The sequence below is a fragment of the Natator depressus genome, chromosome 2 (assembly GCF_965152275.1).
Source record: "Natator depressus isolate rNatDep1 chromosome 2, rNatDep2.hap1, whole genome shotgun sequence".
Taxonomy (NCBI): Eukaryota; Metazoa; Chordata; order Testudines; family Cheloniidae; genus Natator; species Natator depressus.
The window spans coordinates 24,404,326-24,425,032 of NC_134235.1; the positions used below are offsets into that span (position 1 = coordinate 24,404,326).

The 20,707-nt window shown below is 41.8% G+C and overlaps 1 protein-coding gene across 2 annotated transcripts; it reads left to right on the forward strand.

Annotated features, from left to right (window-relative positions):
- Positions 1-995: 995 nt before the first annotated feature.
- Positions 996-18,831, forward strand: DSCC1 (DNA replication and sister chromatid cohesion 1). 2 transcript variants are annotated; one of them, XM_074943907.1, is made up of 9 exons: positions 996-1,260; positions 4,333-4,501; positions 7,776-7,910; positions 11,365-11,471; positions 12,166-12,216; positions 13,869-13,921; positions 15,150-15,304; positions 15,956-16,104; positions 17,396-18,831. In XM_074943907.1, exons 1-9 carry the CDS (start codon positions 1,091-1,093, stop codon positions 17,502-17,504), a joined length of 1,098 nt encoding a protein of 365 aa, XP_074800008.1. In that variant the 5' UTR covers positions 996-1,090; the 3' UTR covers positions 17,505-18,831. The 2 variants fall into 2 exon arrangements, with proteins under 2 accessions (XP_074800008.1, XP_074800007.1); XM_074943906.1 differs by having other exon boundaries at positions 11,365-11,455; positions 12,078-12,216.
- The last annotated feature ends 1,876 nt before the right edge of the window (positions 18,832-20,707 follow it).

Genomic DNA, 20,707 nt, shown 5'->3' on the forward strand with positions numbered 1-20,707 from the left:
CTTGAGATTTCGCTCACCATGGCCTTTCAAAGGAGATATGGGTGTTAACGGTGACAGCAAAACAACTTCTGTTGTTTGTTGCTGTAAGTGCCTCACCAGCATCATGGTTATTTTTCCTGCTACGTAATTCTGATTTTCAGGGATTCAGCCCATCAGAGCCACGAGCGCTGCCCAGAGTGATCAGAAAATCTCTCTCCACCTTGCTACCGTTAATTGTGGTTAGTCTCTCACGTGGCATGTGACTCCAAACAAGAATCAAAGGGCAGTCAACAACCAGCTGCTCCCCTTTGTAAGGGAGTCTAATGGGGCAGGGGGAAAGCAACTGCACCAACTCCCTAAGCTCAGGGACCCCCAAAACATCTGTGTCAACGAAGTGCAATGGAAGGCAGTGAGGCCAAAGGGAACACGATAAGTTGGGGGCCGCTGGTGCCCTTCTCTGTTACAGATTGTGTCTTCACTGGGAAACAGGAGCTCAGGGACAGAGCCAGCTCGAGAGCCACCTGTACGTATCTAAGAACAGCCGTACTGGGTCCGACCAAAGGTCCATCTAGCCCAGTAGCCTGTCTCTGACAATGGCCAACGCCAGGTAGTGTCCCAGAGGGAATGAACAGAACAGGTCATCATCAAGTGATCCACCCCCTGTCGCCCATTCCCAGCTTCTGCAGGGAACCTCCCTGCAGCTAAAGGGGAAAGCCTGGGAGATGAGCAGAGGGCAGCCCCCCTCTCAGGGAAGAGGCAGCACGATGGGGGAAGCTTTCCCCATTACTGCCTCACACCGCAACTCCACCGCCCGCACCTGCTCTGCAGGGGGTATTAGTGCGTGCACCGCGCGCGGGCGTTTGTCCTTCCCCCGAACCACAGGCGCAGGGGAAAAGCTCCCGCTCCTCCTTCCCCCGCCTCATCTAGACGCTGCCGCGCGCCTCCACCCCCCGCCCCCCAGCACTAGGGGTCACGTGACTCTTCTCTGGCGGATGTAGGGCTCTCTCCCTCTTCAGAGCCCCTCCCAAGCGCGGCGCGGGTTTTTCGCGCGCTTTCGGGACCGTTTGCCGCGCGCCCGTCCCTTTGAGCGGGGAGCCCGGCGCCGGGCAGGATGCGGAGCCGCGAGGAGGTGGAGGCCACGCTGCACATCGCGAAGCTGAAGCCGGCGGAGCTGCTGCCACCCGTGCACTGCCTCAGCTTCAGCCCCCGCGCCAGCGCCGGAGAGTGCTGCCTGCTGCAGCTGGAGCCGGGCCTTTGCGCCGAGCTGGAGGCGGGGCGCAGGTGCGGAGGTGGCCCGGCCTGGGACTGCGGCGCTCGCGGGGGACCGGGCCTGCAGCGCGCCCTGGCGGGCGGGGCAGGAACGATCGCGGTGGGGAGGGACCGCCGGGACCTTGCCAGGCGGTCGTGTGAACTGGGTGCCGGGGGGGGGGAATGAAGGGGCAGATCACAGTTAAAATGGATCTGTACAAGTTGCCGAACCGAAAGCCTCCCTGGGGCCCCCTGCGCATCTTGCCCGGGCGGAGTTTAAATTTCTATTTTTAATTAATTGTTTTAATTCCCTATTGGTTAAAATGTGAAATGATCGAGGTTTGTATCCCTGGAACGTATCTGTTTCCCGTGAACAGCACCATGAATTAAAACGTGGCTCTCAACTTCTCAATGCCTGTGAATAGTTCCTTTGAGCTCCGTAGGATTATTCATGAAGTGCGTACGTGCGAACCCCATTTGTTTTTCGTGGTTCAGGGTAGGTTCTTTTGGTTGAAACAGTGGGATGTATTCTGATTTTAGGGGCCACACAGGACTCTGGAGCATGGAGCCCTGGGAGAAAGTGTGAGTGCCATGGGAGTTGTGGTTGGTAAAAGGTTTGAAAAACCCCTCATTTGACTACAGTTGTCCTCTAAGGCAGGGGTTCTCAACCTTTTTCTTTCTGAGAACCCCCCAACTTGCTATAAAATCTCCATGGTCCAGCTGTACAATCATACCTGTTTTTCTGCATATAAAAGCCAGGGCTGGCATTAGGGGGTAGCAGACAGGGCACTTGCCCGGGGCCCCACACCACAGGGGGCCCCATGAAGCTAAGCTGCTCAGGCTTTGGCTTTGGCTTCAGTCCTGGGTGGTGTGGCGAAGGGGCGTTGGTTTTCTGCCCTGGGCCTCAGTGAATCTAATGCCAATCCTGCTTGGAGGACCACCTGAAACCTGATGAAGGCCCCCCAGGGGGCCTCGGACCCCTGGTTGAGAACTGCTGCTCTAAGGCAAAAGTGTAGGAAAATGTTAAAAATCACATGGAAGCAGAAGTTTTTTCTGAAGAACATTCAGAGTTAATAGGTCTGGGTTTTTATTAGAGGAACAGTTGCTGTGCCATTACCCAGTGCCCTGAAGTAAGCTGGGAGTGATTGGGACTTCAGTGCAGTGTTGGTCATGTATATGAGCTTTCAGGATCAAGATTTAAAAGATCAGAAAGTGGGTGAAATGAACAAATGAGCAAGAGGTGTGGGAAGGAGGAAGGGGTAACAGTAATATGATTAAACTAACTGTATGTCACAACTTGGAGATATAAGGAGTCCTTGTGGCACCTTAGAGACTAACAAATTTATTAGAGTATAAGCTTCTGTGAGCTACAGCTCACTTCATCAGATGCATGCAGTGGAAAATATAGTGGGAAGATTTTATATACACAGAGAACATGAAACAATGGGTGTTACCATACAGACTGTAACAAGAGTGATCAGGAAAGGGGAGCTATTACCTTTCCCTCCCTCCCTCCCCCCCACTGAATGCATCCGATGAAGTGAGCTGTAGCTCACGAAAGCTTATGCTCAAATAAATTTGTTAGTCTAAGGTGCCACAAATCCTCCTTTTCTTATTACCAGCAGGAGAGCGGGGGGCAGGACCTTTTGTAGTGACAAACAAGGTGGGCCATTTCCAGCAGTTGACAAGAACAGTAGGAGGGGAAATAAACAAGGGGAAATAGATTTACTTTGTGTAATGACACATCCACTCCCAGTCTTTATTCAAGCCTAAATTAATTGTATCCAGTTTGCAAATTAATTCCAATTCAGCAGCCTCTCGTTGGCATATATCACATTGGTGGATGTGCAGGTGAACGAGCCTCTGATAGTGTGGCTGATGTGATTAGGCCCTATGATGGTGTTGCCTGAATAGATATGTGGACACAGTTGGCAACGGGTTTTGTTGGTTGCAAGGATCGGTTCCTGGGTTAGTGTTTTTGGTGTGTGGTTGCTGGTGAGTATTTGCTTCATGCTGGAGGGCTGTTTGTAAGCAAGGACCTGCGCATCTACCAATGTGATATATGCCATCATGTGCCAGCAATGCCCCTCTGCCATGTACATTGGCCAAACTGGACAGTCTCTATGTAAAAGAATAAATGGACATAAATCAGATGTCAAGAATTATAACATTCAAAAACCAGTCGGAGAACACTTCAATCTCTTTGGTCACTCGATTACAGACCTAAAAGTTTCAGAGTAACAGCCGTGTTAGTCTGTATTCGCAAAAAGAAAAGGAGTACTTGTGGCACCTTAGAGACTAACCAATTCATTTGAGCATGAGCTTTCGTGAGCTACAGCTCACTTCATTGGCAATTCTTCAACAAAAAAACTTCAAAAACAGACTCCAATGAGAGACTGCTGAATTGGAATTAATTTGCAAACTGGATACAATTAACTTAGGCTTGAATAAAGACTGGGAGTGGATGGGTCATTACACAAAGTAAAACTATTTCCCCTTGTTTTTTTCCCCTCCTACTGTTCTTGTCAACTGCTGGAAATGGCCCACCTTGATTGTCACTACAAAAGGTCCTGCCCCCCGCTCTCCTGCTGGTAATAAGAAAAGGAGGATTTGTGGCACCTTAGACTAACAAATTTATTTGAGCATAAGCTTTCGTGAGCTACAGCTCACTTCATCGGATGCATTCAGTGGGGGGGAGGGAGGGAAAGGTAATAGCGCACCTTTCCTGATCACTCTTGTTACAGTCTGTATGGTAACACCCATTGTTTCATGTTCTCTGTGTATATAAAATCTCCCCACTATATTTTCCACTGTATGCATCCGATGAAGTGAACTGTAGCTCACGAAAGCTTATGCTCTAATAAATTTGTTAGTCTCTAAGGTACCACAAGTACTCCTTTTCTTTTTACGGACAGACTAACATGGCTGTTACTCTGAGACTTGTAGATATGATATTCCAATTGGTAGCAGTAGTCATAGTAACTGCAACTTGCCACCTGGTTAGCAATATTTTTAATGTATTTGAAATGTTATGTCATCTGTAAATAAAGATGAGTATTCCTTTGCTATTTTTGCATTTAAAAACAAGAACTTGGTTTTTTTCAGCCTAGTGATTCGTGGTGACAAAGATGAACAAGCTGTGCTGTGCAGTAAAGATAAAACTTATGATATGAAAATAGCAGATACTTCAAATATGTTGCTGTTTATCCCTGGCTGTAAAACTCCAGAACAGCTGCTTGCAGATCAAGCATCATGTAATGTCATTCACACCCAGGTATATTCTTTTGTTTCCTTATCGTCTATTCTTCACGTTCGTGTTACACCTAAGGTGCCTATTATTATAGTATCTTACAATTGCAAATGATCAGCATGAGTGTATTAACATAAAACTTATCTATCATGGCTTCAGTTATCATCTGTTTAACAGATCCAAGCATAAAGTCTGTTTTGGGTGAGGCAGTAAGTACTTATGGTGCTTAGTAACTTCAAAGAATAGATATTTTCTCCTTCACTCAAGTGAGCTGTCTTAAATATAAGACACGAAGAGCAAATTGACACTTTTACATTAGTAGAGTGCCTGTTTAAATGGCCTACCCTGAAAGGCACATTTTGCTGCACTTTCTTAGTTCCATAGTCTAAAAAAAAAAAATCTTCAAAGATGACTCTTCTATCCTACCTGTTGCATCTGGAAAGATTCTATGGGATGGAGGATTTTAGAATTATGAGTTTAAAGAATTCATTGTTTCTGCCCCTTTGAAGCAAATGTAATAAATCAAATTTTCCTAAAAATGGTTAGGAAAATATTATCATTTGCTCTTAATTTTGTGCAGTGGGTATAATGACATCACTAAGGAGGAGTCGCCCTCCTTCTCCAGTTCTAGAACAATCAGAGCATCATTTATTCCGCAGAGTTTGCAGTTCTGCTAGTAGGAAAAAGTCCATTCAAAACAAAGTAGATTAACAAGAAAGTAATATTCCTTCTCCTTCACTCTTGCTATGTTCTGTAATGATTTTTTGAAGTCCCAGGCACCAAGATAACTTCCTGTCAAATCACTTTGGGGTTTTTTTGGTTGGGATCTTTCCTAACACCCTCCCAAACATGTTGTAGTGCAGGGGTGGGCAAAGTTTTTGGGCCGAGGGCCACATCTGGGTGGGGAAATTGTATGCAGGGCTTGGGCAGGGAGTTGGGGTGCGGGAGGGAGTGTGGGGTGTGGGAGGGGGTGTGGTGTGCAGGAACAGGCTCAGGGCAAGGGATTGGGGCAGAGGAGGGGTGCAGGGTGCGGCAGGGGACTCAGGGCAGGGGGTTGGGGTACCCGGGGGTGCGGCAGGGGGCTATGGGAAGGGGTGCAGGAGGGTGATCAGGGGGTTGGGGTGCAGGAGGGGTTCAGGCTCCAGCCCGGCACCACTTACCTTAAGCAGCTCCGGGGTGGCAGTGGTGCACACCGCTCCGGGAAGCAGCCAGAACCATGTCCCTGCACAGCCCCGTGGGGGGGCACAGGGCTCCGCACACTGCCCTTGCCATGGCCTCCAGGGACCTACCCTGAAGTTCCCATTGGCCGTGGTTCCCCATTCCCGGCCAATGGGAACTGTGGGGGGCGGTGCCTGGAGCCAAGGACAACGCATGGAGCCCTCTGTTCCCCTGACCCTGGGGCTCCAGGGAAATGGTGCTGGCTGCTTCTGAGAGCGGCGTGGGGCCCACGGCACCACTGGGGGCAATTCTGCATGCCGTAGTTTGCCCACCCCTGTTGTAGTGTATAGTTATATTGCTTAGATTGCAAACTCTTTATGAGAGGTACTTTCTTTTTGTTATGTGTGCATAGTGCTAAACATAATGGGGTTGGGGCCTGTAAGTGCTACTATAATACAAATAATATAAATTACCTTTCTTCTGGAAGCAGTATTGAAAGGCTCATGCATCAGTCCAAAGAGATGATCACTCAGGAGCAAGCACTCCCTTCCACAGGGGCTGAGCATTCTGCTATGTTTGTCCAGGGTGAGCAACTAGCTCTGGCTATGAACTCATTATGTGTTAGCATATTTTTCAACCACTAAATGACCAGCAATATCTTCTTCTCTGAGAGATTTGAAAAGAAATGAAAAATAAGTACAGAAAAAAGACCCAAATGTTGTAGTTATTCTGCTTGTGTAATTGCCATTGCGTGTGAAAAGAGCTGGAGAACTGAGGTCATAAACTAATATTTATTTAAATAAACTAATATAGGCAAAAACTATAAACAAAAAAAAGTCTGAGCTTTCCAAACAGAATTTGGATACAGTATTTCATATCTAGGCTGCTTTCTTGAGTAGAAGTGCTTGTTTTTTTTTAATTGACAATCTAGCTTCAATGGTTAAAAGGACAATTTAAAAAAAAATTGCTTAAAAATCAAATTTCTAGAACATCTTTAAAATCCTGACTTTTAAAAATACCTTTATAAAAAAAAACCTGAGCTTTTCTGTTACTGCAGCTGTTAGAAGGATTTTTCATACAGGGGAAGGGGTTGGATCTGAGAGCAATACCACTAAATGAGCTTGGAGCCTGCTGTGCCTTCCCCATTGTGTGCTCACACCTGTCTGATTGCTGGCCTCTTCAACAGAAGAGCATTGCCTACGGCCTCCTGTCATCTGAACACCTCAGTAGGACTTTTGGGGGATGCCCAAGGTATGCTTCAGAGGTATTTCAACGCACCCTGGGATTCCTCTGAAGGTCCTAGTGAGTTTAGAAGATTGGAGACCTTGTATCAATTACTTTGGTTTCTCTTCTCCCTGTGTGGTAGATTAGGGAATGAAGGCAGTTCTTCTGCTGATTGTCCCACTCAGCTTCTGTCATGTCCTGTCTCTGTATACATATCTTTGGAAAGGGAGGCACCCACCTGGGCTCCGAACCCTGCCATAGTGTCGCTGGTAAACCTCTTTTTCAGGGCCTGGGGAAAAGAAGTGTGCAGTATTTTTAACAATGACCGATGGGCACACTTAGAGCATGTACCTGGCTTATATAGCTATGTAGTGAACATCTTTCTTCTTTCCCAAGATGCATGTTTAATGAAGTGATGATTCATAGCTCCCTTCCTCATTCATTGTGTAGTAAAATGCCCATTAACTAGGAATTCCAATATATGGGAAATAATTGGGAAGATGAGAAAAGGAGAATAAAAAGATAGCTTGTGGAGAGCAGCAAGACTGAGGTATGAGAAAAAAAGAACAGATGTTGGAAGGGGTGAAATTGACAGGACTTTAAAATATCCGGCCATTAGCAGGTATTGTCCATATGTAGAGACCAGCTGGTTTCTTTGTCATGTAGACAGTAGGTATGCTTTTATTACTGAACTACAGACTTCTAACTCTTATTCCCAATAATGGACTTCAGTGCTGAGAATATTTCTGCCTACTCTTCTTTAGAAACGAGAAACAATCTCTTTAAAAAAAATAAATAAATCAAGATATTTATTATGTGACCTCTATAAAATTCATTGTTAATTATTCTTTGCAAGTTACCTTGGCTGATAGTGTTAAATTAAATGAGTCACAGAATCTTTAATTTCTTTTTGTAGATTGCTGGTTTCTCCAATAATTACTGGGAATTAAGGAAATGTCGACCTAAACTAAAGAAACTAAAGAAACTTCTAATGGAAAATCCTTACGAAGGGCCAGACAGTGAGAGAGAGAAAGCTCTGACTGACTCAAAGGTAAGCCTGTTAAGTAAATCACTTCCTTGTTTTTACTTTTCCTTTGTAATTGGTAATGCTATAAAAGCCTAGTAAAGCTACATTCTTAACTAGAAAAAATAGCTTTGCTCCCAGTTTTACTTACTTATGCAGAATTGTGCCCTTGTACACAGTCCTGCTCTGAGCTGCTTTTTCTCCCTGCTTGAGACAGCCTGGCATGCTAACCTAGTCAGGAATAGCTCGCAGTGTTACTGGCTGCAGTCAGTAGGCTGTTTGCCTTAGTGAGAAGAGACAGAGTCTTCCTTTTTTGTGTAGACTAGAGCATGGTTTTCAGACTGTGGGTTGCGACCCAGTACTGGGTCACGGAATGTAAGGCACTGGGTTGTGGCAGCTCTGGTCAGCACTGCTGACTGGGCTGTTAAAATCCCATCAGCAGTGCTGCCCGGCTAAGGCAGGCTAGTCCCTACCTGTTCTGACATCGCACTGCGCCCCAGAAGCGGCCAGCAGCAGGTCTGGCTCCTAGGCAGGGGGTCCATGGCTCCACATGCTGACCCCACCCCAAGTGCTGGCTCCGGACTCCCTTTGGCTGTTTCCCAGCCAATGGGAGTTTGGGCGGGGGGGCTGTGCCTGCAGGCAGGAGCCATGCGGAGCAGCTCACGCACTTTCACCTAGGAGCCAGACCTGCTGCTGGCCATTTCCAGGGCACAACACGGTCCACGGTGCCAGGATAGGCAGGAAGCCTGCCTTAGCACCCTTGCTGCACCACTGACTGGGAGCGGCCACAGAAAAGCCACTCCACCCCCATGCCCCAATCTCCTACCCCAGCCCTGAGCCCTCCCCAAACCCAGAGCCCCCTCCTGCATCCCAAAGCCCTCATTCCTGGCCCCACCCCAGAGCCCTGACCCCCTTCCGCACCCCAGCTGACGGCCCCCTCCCATACCCTGAACCCCTCATTCCTGGCCGCAGCCCTCACCCCCAACCCTCTGCCCCAGCCCAGAGCCCCCTCCCAAATGCTGAACCCCTCATCCCCAGCTCCACTGGGTCACGGAAATCAACAATTTTCTTCATCCTTCAAAAAAAGTTTGAAAACATTGGACAGAGGATGGTGAGAAGAATTACTCTCCCCCTCCTGCAGGGGGAAGACTTCTGCACTAAGCTAGCAAAATGAAGCCAGAAGTTGTGGGGGGAAAACTGACAACATCCATTTTGAAGTCTTAAGGAACTGGCTATCTAAATCCCCCAAATGTTATGTGACTATCAGGTGTAGTGGCTTTCCCCACCGTTACTTGTGCTTCTTGTGACTTCATTTTACCCTATGTAAAAGGCACTCACCACTAAGGAAAGGGAAGTAGAATGATATGGGAAGGAAGAGAAGTAGAATAGCAAGGGTGATATGGAGGAAGTGGAGGGAGAAAGGGTTGAGATTACTCCAAAGGCAGATGTAATTACAGATCTGTCCTGCCAGAGATCATAGGTTTTGTTATTAACATGCAAGTTCTGCCTTCAGAAAATCCAGTTCAGGCATCAAGGATGGTCAGAATGAGAGGTATGAATCATCTGACCTAAAATATAAGGCACATCTTGAGGAAATATTATTAAGTAAAGAATTTTTTCATGGAGTAAAATACAGTTTCTGAACATTTACATATGATCTATTAGCTGACTAGTTTTAAAGCTAACTTACATTTGCATGACAATACAAATATCCTTTCAAATATTAATGCTCAAAGGTAACATCTGAGACTTCTCCGCGTTTAAAAGAAAATACTTTTAACATGTCAGTTTTGTCTAATTATCTTCTATCTTCCGACCAAAACTCAGAATATTAAAGGGATAAAATTTTTTTTTTTTTTAAAAACATAAGATTCTTAACTGTGTTATAGATAACATTGTGGAACTTACAATCTAATTTAAAGTTCCCTGGGAGGACAGGCTACACCTTGCTGTGGGCGTTAATTCTGACTGGAGCCCCTAGATGCTACCACAATACAAGTGATGATATGCATTTTTGTTATGCTCCTTGTTAACTCTTTGTATTTCTCTTGGCATGGGCAACTAACAAGTGATTGTTTTTTCCTGTGCACAAAAATGATCAATTCAGTAGATTATAGGAAACTCATGTTTTTATAACACAGCATACTGCTACAGTGTTTGTTGCATATATTCACTCAATATTTCAATATATTCACTGCTGACCACTGAAGTAAAACAGCGGATATTCAGTATCCAAGTACAGCAGCACTGAACAAGTGTGAGGCAGAAAGTGAAGAATACTGTTGCCAGTGAAATTACAGTAAAATTTAGACAGAATAAACGATTTAAGATGCAGGGTGGATTTGATTTAAATCAGGATTTAAATCACTAGTCAGGAAGACTTGATTTAATCATGGTTTTCTACATAAGTGCATTCTTGTTGGTTATTATAATCTTAATACATATTCTTCACAACTCAGAAATAGATGTAGGTTTATTTTTTAGAAGGTACACACTTTACATTTTTAAACAGTGATTTATTTTGAAAACTTTTCAGATTAGTTTTACAGTTAAATCAGAAAATGAATGATTGTTTGGTTGGTTATTTCATTTACCAAAAGTAATTGAAGCAGATATTTATGAAGTCATTGGGAGATGAACTATTTCCAATTCAACAGGTTAATCATTAATATTTGGAGGATTTTCTTGCCATGCTGTATTAGGAGGAGAACATCACCAGACAGACATTTAAATTGTTTTATTTAACTAAAACAACGTTAAATATTCTGGATTTTTTTCTTCAACAGCAAACATATAATATTTTAACAAAACAAGCATATGTCCCTCACTTCTCACATTTTTCTCCAGACTTCTTCTTGTCCAGATCTATTCTGCCCCCACAATCTTCTATTCACTGAACTTTTTGAAACTTTGCATTTTTAGAGAGAGGTAAGAGATTAACTCTGTGTATACAAATTTGCAGAGGGACAATAGGGTTGAGGTCTGTTATTTCTCACCTCTATATATTATTTACTTGCTTGTTAACAGCAAATATGTTTTAAAATATGTTACCTCTGGAGACACAAATCCACAGTTTGAGAACTGCAAAACTAAGCATCTCTGATGGTATCTTCTTGCATGCTGCAAATGTGTACCTCGCATAGGATGGCCACTTGAGCTAGTCTGACTTCTGGAGGTAGTCTTATATCACTGGTACATGGTGCAAAGGCTTCCTTTATTTAGAAAGAATGTTATTTTTTAAAAAAATTGAATGATCTTTGGAGAAACTAGTTTAAATTGCAGGAAAAGATTGTTTGCAAATTTGAACTAGTGTGGTAAATTTAAGAGACTTTAAAACCCAAGCCTCCACTGTATTCTCCCATCCCTGTTCTAAATAATGTTTATCTTCATCATATTTATATAAGGTAATATTTACTTTCTTCAGTTTAGCTTTAGCAAGGGTTGAAGGTAATCCATTTTTTTTTCTTCTTGCATGCTGCAGTATACAATGGAAGACTTGCTAGATCGGATTCAAGCGAGTGAGGAGGAAATAGTGCATCAATTGCAGGTTATAAATGCCTGTAAAATTGAAGGTATTTGTCCCTATAGGTAGGATATGTATTATTTTGTTGCATAACACATGGGGTCAACTTAGTGAGGAATGCACGAAAGTGGTGGTCTCTGCAGGGCTTTGTATAGCTTTCTCCCGAAATGTCAATAGTATCTTCCAATGTTTTATGTAGGAGTCAAAGGAGTTAATTGCTTTATTTGACTCCAAGCAGTCACAACATGAAAGGCAGGCAGATAGACATAGGCATGCATAGTGGGTTGAGAATACCTGCCACTATTGTTAGTAGTTCTCAAATGCTTGCATAACATGCATCACAAAACATTAAAAATTCTTATTGACTACATCCCTATTCAATGGTATAACATCCCTGTAACAACTGTGCAGTAGTTGATTTACATAGAAAAGTAACAAGGTATTTTGATCTCTCCTTGAAAAATTTAATCACACTGGTCTCTGCTCCATTCTACTATTCTGTTCCTTTCCTTTTTCTCCTCTTGTTAAATGTTGTTTAAATAATCTTTTAAGAGCTTGGTGTTCTGTTTGTGCCTTGAAAGGGAGCTGAGACTCAAGTGTGAGAATCCTGAAAGATATTTTCAGAGAAGCAGAATTACGAAGTATTATTACATATTTCTTCTGTTTGGCAGGATATTGGAGGGTTCTAGAATTTGATTATGAGATGAAACTTCTGAATCATGTGACTCAGTTAATAGATTCTGAATCTTGGTCTTTTAGCAAGGTTCCTTTAAGTATCTGTCTTCAAGAACTTGGATCCCTGGAACCCAAGTAAGTATCTTTTTGTTTCTTTGTGCTTAAAGCACTAGAAAACAAATTACTGTTTACTCATATTAATCATCATTAGTATTTGCACTTACCATAGAGGAGTCCTATAATAACTATATTCAACTAACAGTGCTCAAGATTAGAAGTTCTTTGACTCCGTAAAACATAAATCCATTTCACCTTCAAGGTACAATCCTGCTCTGAGGTCAGCGTGGAGCTGCACTGCTCCATGGAGAGCTCTGGCTCATAGTTAGGAACACATTCATTGCTACAACCTACTTGGGGCGGGAAGAGATGCACTTACCCCCTGCCCACTCTAAATGCTTCTGGCCACCTTTGTTGTCTGGTGTGTAGGTGGGACAGAGCTATGGCCTGTCTCCTCATATGTTTTGCAGGAATCTTTTGTCCCATAGGGGAGCAGTCCTTTTATATAGGGAGTATGTGGGCTGCAATTGTGTCCCTTGCTGTGAATGGGCCACAGCGTGGGCTTCTTATACCCATTTTTCCCTCCCACCATTTTTTATGTGCTCAAGGGGAGCATAGCATGGCCCTGAGTAATTTTATACAGTAAAGGTGTGACACTTCAGGTCTGGTTAGACTAATCTCTGTTCCCTGGTCAGTGTCACATAATCATGGGTCGTGATTACAAAAAATCCTACTCCAGTCTCATGGCAGGCATAAGTATCCACTGACTACTGTTAAAACGTACACTGACACAGCAGCTAAAGTGCTGTTCACTCTATTGTATGTTCTGCTTGTACCCATGACTTAATTGGCAGACTGCTGCCCATGGTGGAATACCATTCAGGAAGCATGGCAAACGAAAAATGTGTGGTGGGCACCTCCTGCATAATCATTTTGTGTTATGCAGTGGCACTTCTGGTAGTGTAATGCTTTATTTGAATAAATATCAGTGATCATATTAATAGAATAGTATTAAAATATTTACAGGCCATTCCATTAAAATTACAAGGCTACTGAATTGTGCTTACTGACTGAGGCTTTATAAATTTTTGTTGAACTTCATTTAGGGGGAAAAAACCCATACTAACATTTTGCTTTTATCCAAAATCTGCAAAGTAGTACAAGTTAGGCTATAATTTGATGCAACCGGTCCATAAAGTACCTTTTATTAACATGTTATACATATCTGCAGTGCTTTGTGAACCTCTGTTTGTGATGCTTTTTGCTGGTGAAAAATGAGGGAAGGCAAGAGTCCTATCTTCCTTCCCTCTGCATCTCTTCAAAGCACAGTGGGAGTGGGCACTAGGGAGGCGAAGTTGCTGGGGTACCATGGCAGGGGATCTTCAGAGACCCTGGATCAACCTCCCTCACTTTGTCCATTTCAGCCCCTATTTACTCTGTTCCCTTTCAGCTCCTGTTACTTCTATGTCTCTCTGTCAGCTCTGTCACCTTAGTCTGTTCCTTTGCTCCCTAACCCTTCAGTTGCTATGACACATCCCATCCCCTATTGTCTTTCCTGCTTTTGCTTTGCCTGCCCCTGTTTCAGTATGTTAGTGGGAGGGAGGAAGGTATTTGTAGTGATTTTTTGATTGTACGCTAACTTTATACAATACATAATTTCAAAATGCCTTCCTTTGCCATAAATCTGAAATGCATAAAAGTTGATTTTAAAGTTTAACTTTTTCTTTCAGAGAAATGATACAACATATTCTTTTAAGTTATGGAATGAAATATACTGATGAAGGTAAGTTATGGCAGGGATGCATTTATTAAGAAAGGAGGGTTAAGAATTAACAAATTACATAACTAAAATAACAGAGTGTAAGAAAGTAGGGAGGCCAACCCTGAGCTAAGAAATGTTTAGGCTGATTATCATGAAAACTTTCCTTAACAGTGAGGTCTACTAAACTATGGGATAGGGAAACTAGTGTCATTAGAGAAAAATCATGAATTAGCAGAGAGGTGCCTGAGATAAGCTAGTAGATCTTTCCAATTCATAACTTCTGTGATTGAGTTTAAATGAGTTGCACAGCATTAAAGAACTCTTTTTCTGATGGATTTTATCATCCAGGCATTTGAATTAACTTGTGTAGTAGGGCATAGTGGCTCTTAGAGGCCTATAGGCCCAACATGAGTGTTTCTGATTTCAGCTCATAATGTGGGGTTGGAATGAGTGTTGGGAAAGGCAGAGCTATAGAAGGCACTCTACTTGCATAAGCGGAGACCACAGAAGTGGCAAGACCTGGTGTGGCGCTCTCCATTAAAGGCGTTGGGAATGGCGCTATTGCAGCAGTGACTGTTGGGATACCTCTAGACAAGGTGCATGGGAGGGGTTGGTTTGTCTGAGCCCAAGGAAGTGGCCTGGAAGTCTGAGAGGACCTGGATACAGGAGGAGCTTGGGAAGGGAGAAGGTGAAGCAGGTAAGCTTGAAACCCAAAGTTCGCACATATTCTTTTTTTCGATGGGCTTTGGACTAGGTCTTTCAGAGAGTGGGAGAAAGTGCACCTTACCCTCTTCGCTACCCTGTATCAAGGGAGAAGACCAGGATACCGCCCTTGGGGAAGTGAAAGGACTACTGAACTGTTTAGCTCAGAGAGTGCAAACAGCTGTTGATATCAGACTTGCATAAACAAGAGTGAAAGAGATGGGGGTGGCAGGGGAGGTAAAAGGACTGCTTCACCTGAGGAGGGTGCAGGTCTATTGATGTTAGTCCTGATGAACAGGGCTAAAGGCTGTGGCTAGGAGAGGTCTAAGGATGTACTTGTTTCTGTTCTGACTCTTGTTTACCTGGCAAGGGAGGGGACTTTAGTTTAGCCAGAGCATAAAACAACCAGCCAGAGGGGAAACTTAGGCACAAATTACCCTGCCAGGAGGGGTAGACTGCAGAGCAGAGGGGAAACTTGAGGCACAGAAATGTCCTGATACCAATGCAAGTAAGAACCTGTGAATGTAATTTATTTTTCCCTTTACAGATGAAGTTTATTTTGAAATGAATGCAGATAAAATATGCACAGCTACAGCACAAATGCTCTTGCAAAATGCAGTTAAATTCAATCTCTCAGAGTTTCAAGAAGTATGGCAACAAAGTGTCCCCGAAGGGCTGACAACAAGGCTGGATCAGCTCAAGGTAAAAACTAAACTAGTGGATTTGGTTTCATGTATTAGCAGGATGTTCTTACTGCTGTATTGTGTAGGAGTTGTATATGAATCACGAACAACCGGCTTCTTATTTTTTATTTCAACTGTATTTGCCAGCAGCTGAGAGAAGCATCATAGTCCTGCACTAAAGCATTTACAAGGCATTTCCTGAAAAGTGAAACTGCCTAGGACCACAGCAGTGTAGGAAGGAGCATGACAGCGCTCTCCTAGCTGTCTCCCTGGACCTGATACACATAGCTATAGAAGAAAAATTTCAAATCTACAGTCTATTACTATCAATGTAGACAGAACTAGAAGTCCAACATACTGTAGAACAGCCTTTAATGATTCTAGCATGCTGTAACCAATATAAATGTTGTTGAAGGTGGTAGTGGGATATCAAGTTGTGTATTTTTACATGTTCCCCTCCCTTAAGGGATGTGAGAACTACCTCCTTCATGATGGCAGGTATTGTGAAGGTTTCAATTTTCCTTTTAGTATTGCTGCTACTCATAGAGTTTAGGGGTTAAAAATACTGAGATAAATGTCAATAGTAACACAAATTGATATGCCAAGAGACGGGAGGTTTGATCATGTTTTCTGCGTTAAAATTTGTGTCATCCTATTATTGTCCCAATAGGGTTTGGCTCTGTTGGATAGAAACTCAAGACCAGAGACTATCTTCTTGCTAAAAGTAGAAGACTTACCTGAGGATAACCAGGAAAGGTTCAACAGGCTATTTACTGTTCGGGAAAAGTGGACAGAAGCAGACATTACCCCATATATTCAGTAAGTGTCACTACTAAGCATAATACTGTTTTAAAGTACAGTAAGTAAACAAACACTTGCATAGTACTTCTAGTATACTTGGTTGCATCATGGGCAACTATAGCTGATAAAACCTTAAACCTTTTCTCCCATTAGTAACACTTTGTGACCCATCCGCAGGAGCTGTCTTGAAATCAAAATCTTAACTGGAAGTTATGTAACTAAACTTTTCACTTGAAGATGATTAAGAGTGTGAATTCACAGTGAGTGTTGGACCACAGTCTGGAGAAGGGACAGCCAGGCTAGTGGAAGATTAAGGGATTAGAAGAGCTTAGTCAGGAAATATTTAAAAGGAGGCAAAATTGAAAGGAGATTAGCAGTAAATATTTGACTTTAGAGAAAAGGCTAAAAAACTTCAACTTTCCTTTAAAAAGAAAACTAATTTGGGAGATATGATGTATAAAGTCAGTAAAATCAAACTTAATTCCAGAACTACACTCCAGTCTTACTTCTCATGTTTCATCCTTTCCCTTTGTCCTTTGTGTTGTTCAAAATTGACATAACATTCACATGATCCAATCAAGCTCTGGGCCTTGTTGGGCTAAGCAGTGTACAAGCAGACACACTTGCTCTGACATGGTCCTTGCCTCAGAGCTTTGAGCCAAATTCTGCTGTTCAGAGTATAATCTGAAGTGACTCCATTGACTCAGGTTTGGTCTAAACTTACCGGTATAGCGACGTCCATCGGGGTGTGAAAAAAAAAACCCTACACTCCTGACCAACATAGCTACGCCAACAAAATTCCCAGTATAGATGCAGCTCTGTCAATGGAAGAGTGTTTTCGTTGATGTAGCTAACATGATTCAGGAAGGTGGTAGCTACACTGACAGAAAACCCCGATGTTGTCTGAGTCTATACTAGGGGGCTATGCTGATATAGCTATGACGGCATAGGCTCTGTTGTGTAAACAGCTATACTGGTGTAATGGAGAACAGAATTAGGCTTTTGCCTTTTAGATTGTAAGCTATTCAAGTTAGGAACCATCTTTGTGTTTTGTAAAGCATGTAATATGCTTTTGGGAGTTACATAAATGCAGCAAGCTATGCCAAGGTATGAATTTTAGATGATTGAAAGCATTTTGGGAGAAGCACACCAATAGCTTATTAAGCAACACTCTAGTCAGGCTGATTGCTACGTTAGGAAAATCGGTTACTGAAACAGTTTGTACTCAATCCTGAAATACTGTGTCCTAATAACCTTTTTTTAAAGTTACTGAAGAGTGTTTTCACCACTACTTTCTTTTTCTCTCCAGAGACTTATGTGCAGAGAAGCAAACAGTAGGTGCACTTCTGACCAAATATGCTCGTTCTTCCATGCAGAATGGCGTCAAAGTTTATAACTCTAGAAGACCCATCTCATAACAAGAAATGACCTTATTTAAGAATCAAGAATACATCAAGGAATAACAACTGATGGTGTTCATACCAGAATTATTTAATTATGTAGCAATATCAACTAATTTGAAATGTCACGGTTGTGAAAGACCTGTCAGCTTAAAAAAAAAAAAAAAGTATAGTACTGTATGCCAAAGACTGTGGAATTCTTGATTTATTTTAGATCTTTGTGGAAATAATTGCTCTACCAAAATCTAAAAACACACATTACTGGAATCTAGTTTCCACCACTTAACCAGAAAGACCTACAAATTTGTTTGTATTGAACTGAAATTTGTAGTTTGTCTTAAAATTCTAGAAGCAAAGTAAACTCAGTATTTTTACTTTCCCTTTGTGCAAAAATATTTGCACATACTCTTTTTAAATAAATAAGTCTGCTGATAGGTTAGTAAAGTCCAATAGAAAATTATTACAAAGAAAACTTATTTCTTCTACACAGCAGTCATTTTCCCCCCATTTATCTTGTAAAAGAAGTCTACTTCCAGTGACAGTACTGAATATAGTATTTCAAAAGCAAAGTGGAATACTTGGTTTGTTTGCTATAAAAACTGAACTATCAGAGCATCCTAGTTACCAACAAGCAATATTAGTGTTTTGAGCTGTGTGTGTAAAATGAGAAGTTTGGCCTTATCAGTGAATTACTCATTTCCACTGTGGACTACAGTCAGGCCTTTGGAAAAGTGGTCCTTCTGGTTCATGTCTTTGAATGTGGATAACATGAAACAGAATTATGAGGCACTTAAATTGTCAAGAACCCAGAACATTAATACTATTGGCAAAAATTGCCTTAAGTTACATAATACTAACAGGTCTGTAAAATCCAGGCTAAGAGGATGCCTCAAATTACTCGGACATGGTATAGACTCAGCAGCATTTTCTGTAACCTGCTCTTCACCACTGGAATATTGTCAATATAAAGTTAATGTACCAGAAGGCTTATTTTTTAACAGTGGTAAATTAAACTGTTTGTAGTATTGTAGTGCATACCTAAAATATATATAAACCCTAGAAAAAAAATTTCTGCAACACTGTAAATATTTTTGAAATGTAGAGCTGTGAAGCATTTACTCTTTGTAATATTGCCAAGTTAAATGTTGTGAAGGCTTTTTAAAACTGGATTTCCATTTGTTCTTAGTAACCCTGTGCGATCCAGTTTGCTATTTGACAGCTTTGCAAGTGTTAAAGGGAAATATTATTGTAATACTTAGGTAGCTTGTTATTTAAGATTTGAATGCACCTAAGGCATTTATATATATGTGTGGAAGACCACATGATCGTTAATGTGCCAATGAGTGGGAAAGGAGGGGAAGAGAGAGGAACAAATGTGCTATAAAATAACCTGGTCTAACCTTAAAATAGGGTATACTTATCCTTAGAATTCTAATGTAAGAGCTGAATAAACTCCAGCACCACCACCTCTCTGCTGTCAGATAGCTTCTCTGTGTGCATTTTTTTTAATTGAATATCCCCAACATAATATGGATGCCAAAAGGCCTTAGTGAACAATAAATCTCTCACTCTCCACAAACTGGGTCTTCAGGGCAGAATTTGGGGGTTCTGTTCCAGGAACTATATACCCTAACTGTTAAGATAGTGAAGCAGGAGTGTGGGGTTTTTTTTGTTTTTTCTTCCCAATAAAGGGCTGAACTGAGCAGTGTGGGGCCCAGGAGTCCAAACTTTTGTTCTTTCCTCACAGCAGCTCCATTCTCCCACACAAGACCCTCAACACAAAAATATAAAACAGGATTGGCCAGCATGTTAAGGGTCAACATTTTTAATTGCTTAATACAAGATTACTCATCCTGTGGATTATAAATGTCTTACTCTGTAAAGCACCATGTAAATTTACAGTGCTGTGTACTTAAATTTACTTGATAATGAGATCTTCTGGAAAGTAGGAGGAAGCCATGATCTTGTTACCAAGAGAACTGATTAATCAGATTTGTCTAAATACTCTTTAATGAATGTATAATATTCATTGTCAGCTGACTTTTTAATAAGAATATAATTTACTTGATCAGTTTTAGCAGACTGACAAACGGAAAACAAGCTGTCTTTTGGAGTCAAAACAATCCTGGATTTGGAAAGAGGAAGTTGAAGAGATGGTAGAATAAAGATTTCAGTAACACCTTATATGCAACAGCTTTCATCCTAAACTAATGGAAACATGACAAAGAGCTTACTGGGAACACAACTAATCTAAACTGTGAAGAAACTTTTAGTGTCACCACTAGGAAAAAAATAGGGCTGGCTTGCTTTTAATGAACTCCTTATGTAGTTAAGCACAGCAGCTTTGTCCCGTAATATAATACTTAATATCATGGAGAGAATTTCATGTATTCACAAATAGACCACACACTACACTGCCCACTACTGCACCTAAAGGATTATATGTACTATTACATGAGGAGATGAGGATTGGGGCCATGCAGCCGGGGGCTGAATGAAATCCACAATACATGTATTTCTTTTTCTCAAATTCAGAGATAAGAGTGAGCTGTATATTATACATACAGATGTTCATATATCTTCCTATAGCAATTTACCTAGTCTGTATCAGCCCTCATATACAACAGTTATTCACTTGTGGGTTTTATTTGAATCAAATATGTAAACTAGATTTTGGTGATTAATCCACCATTCTCAAAATAACTATTGCTATGGGATTAGCTAGTCTTTACTATTTAATGACTGTAGGAAAGTCAGATTTCCATTGACTACTCATCCATTTGTCTTATCTTTCCTTGAACACTTCCAGTGATCGCTATTACATAGCCTCCCTCCTTGAGTTATCGTCTTAAGTGAAAGTACTTTTTAGACTAAATTCCCTACACCCACTCAGTTATGAGGGCAGCATATGATAGCAAAAATACACATGCAACAGTCATTTCCTTCCTTGTCTATTGTATTTGCATCTCATTCTGCTGTGATCACTTGATCCACTTTTACTACATTATAGGCTTTGCTTAAAAATTACTCAAAGGTTATACAGTAGAATTCTATGAGTAGGTTGACTGTAAAAACTAGTCTTAATTATGTTTCTAAAATTAATTGCTTCCATGCATTTTAAGGTTGAGCAAGTATAAAGAAAGTTACTCAAGTCAGATTTGTACATTTTATGAACTGTAAGGAATTGTGAACATTTTAAAAGATTAACACTTGTAAATAAA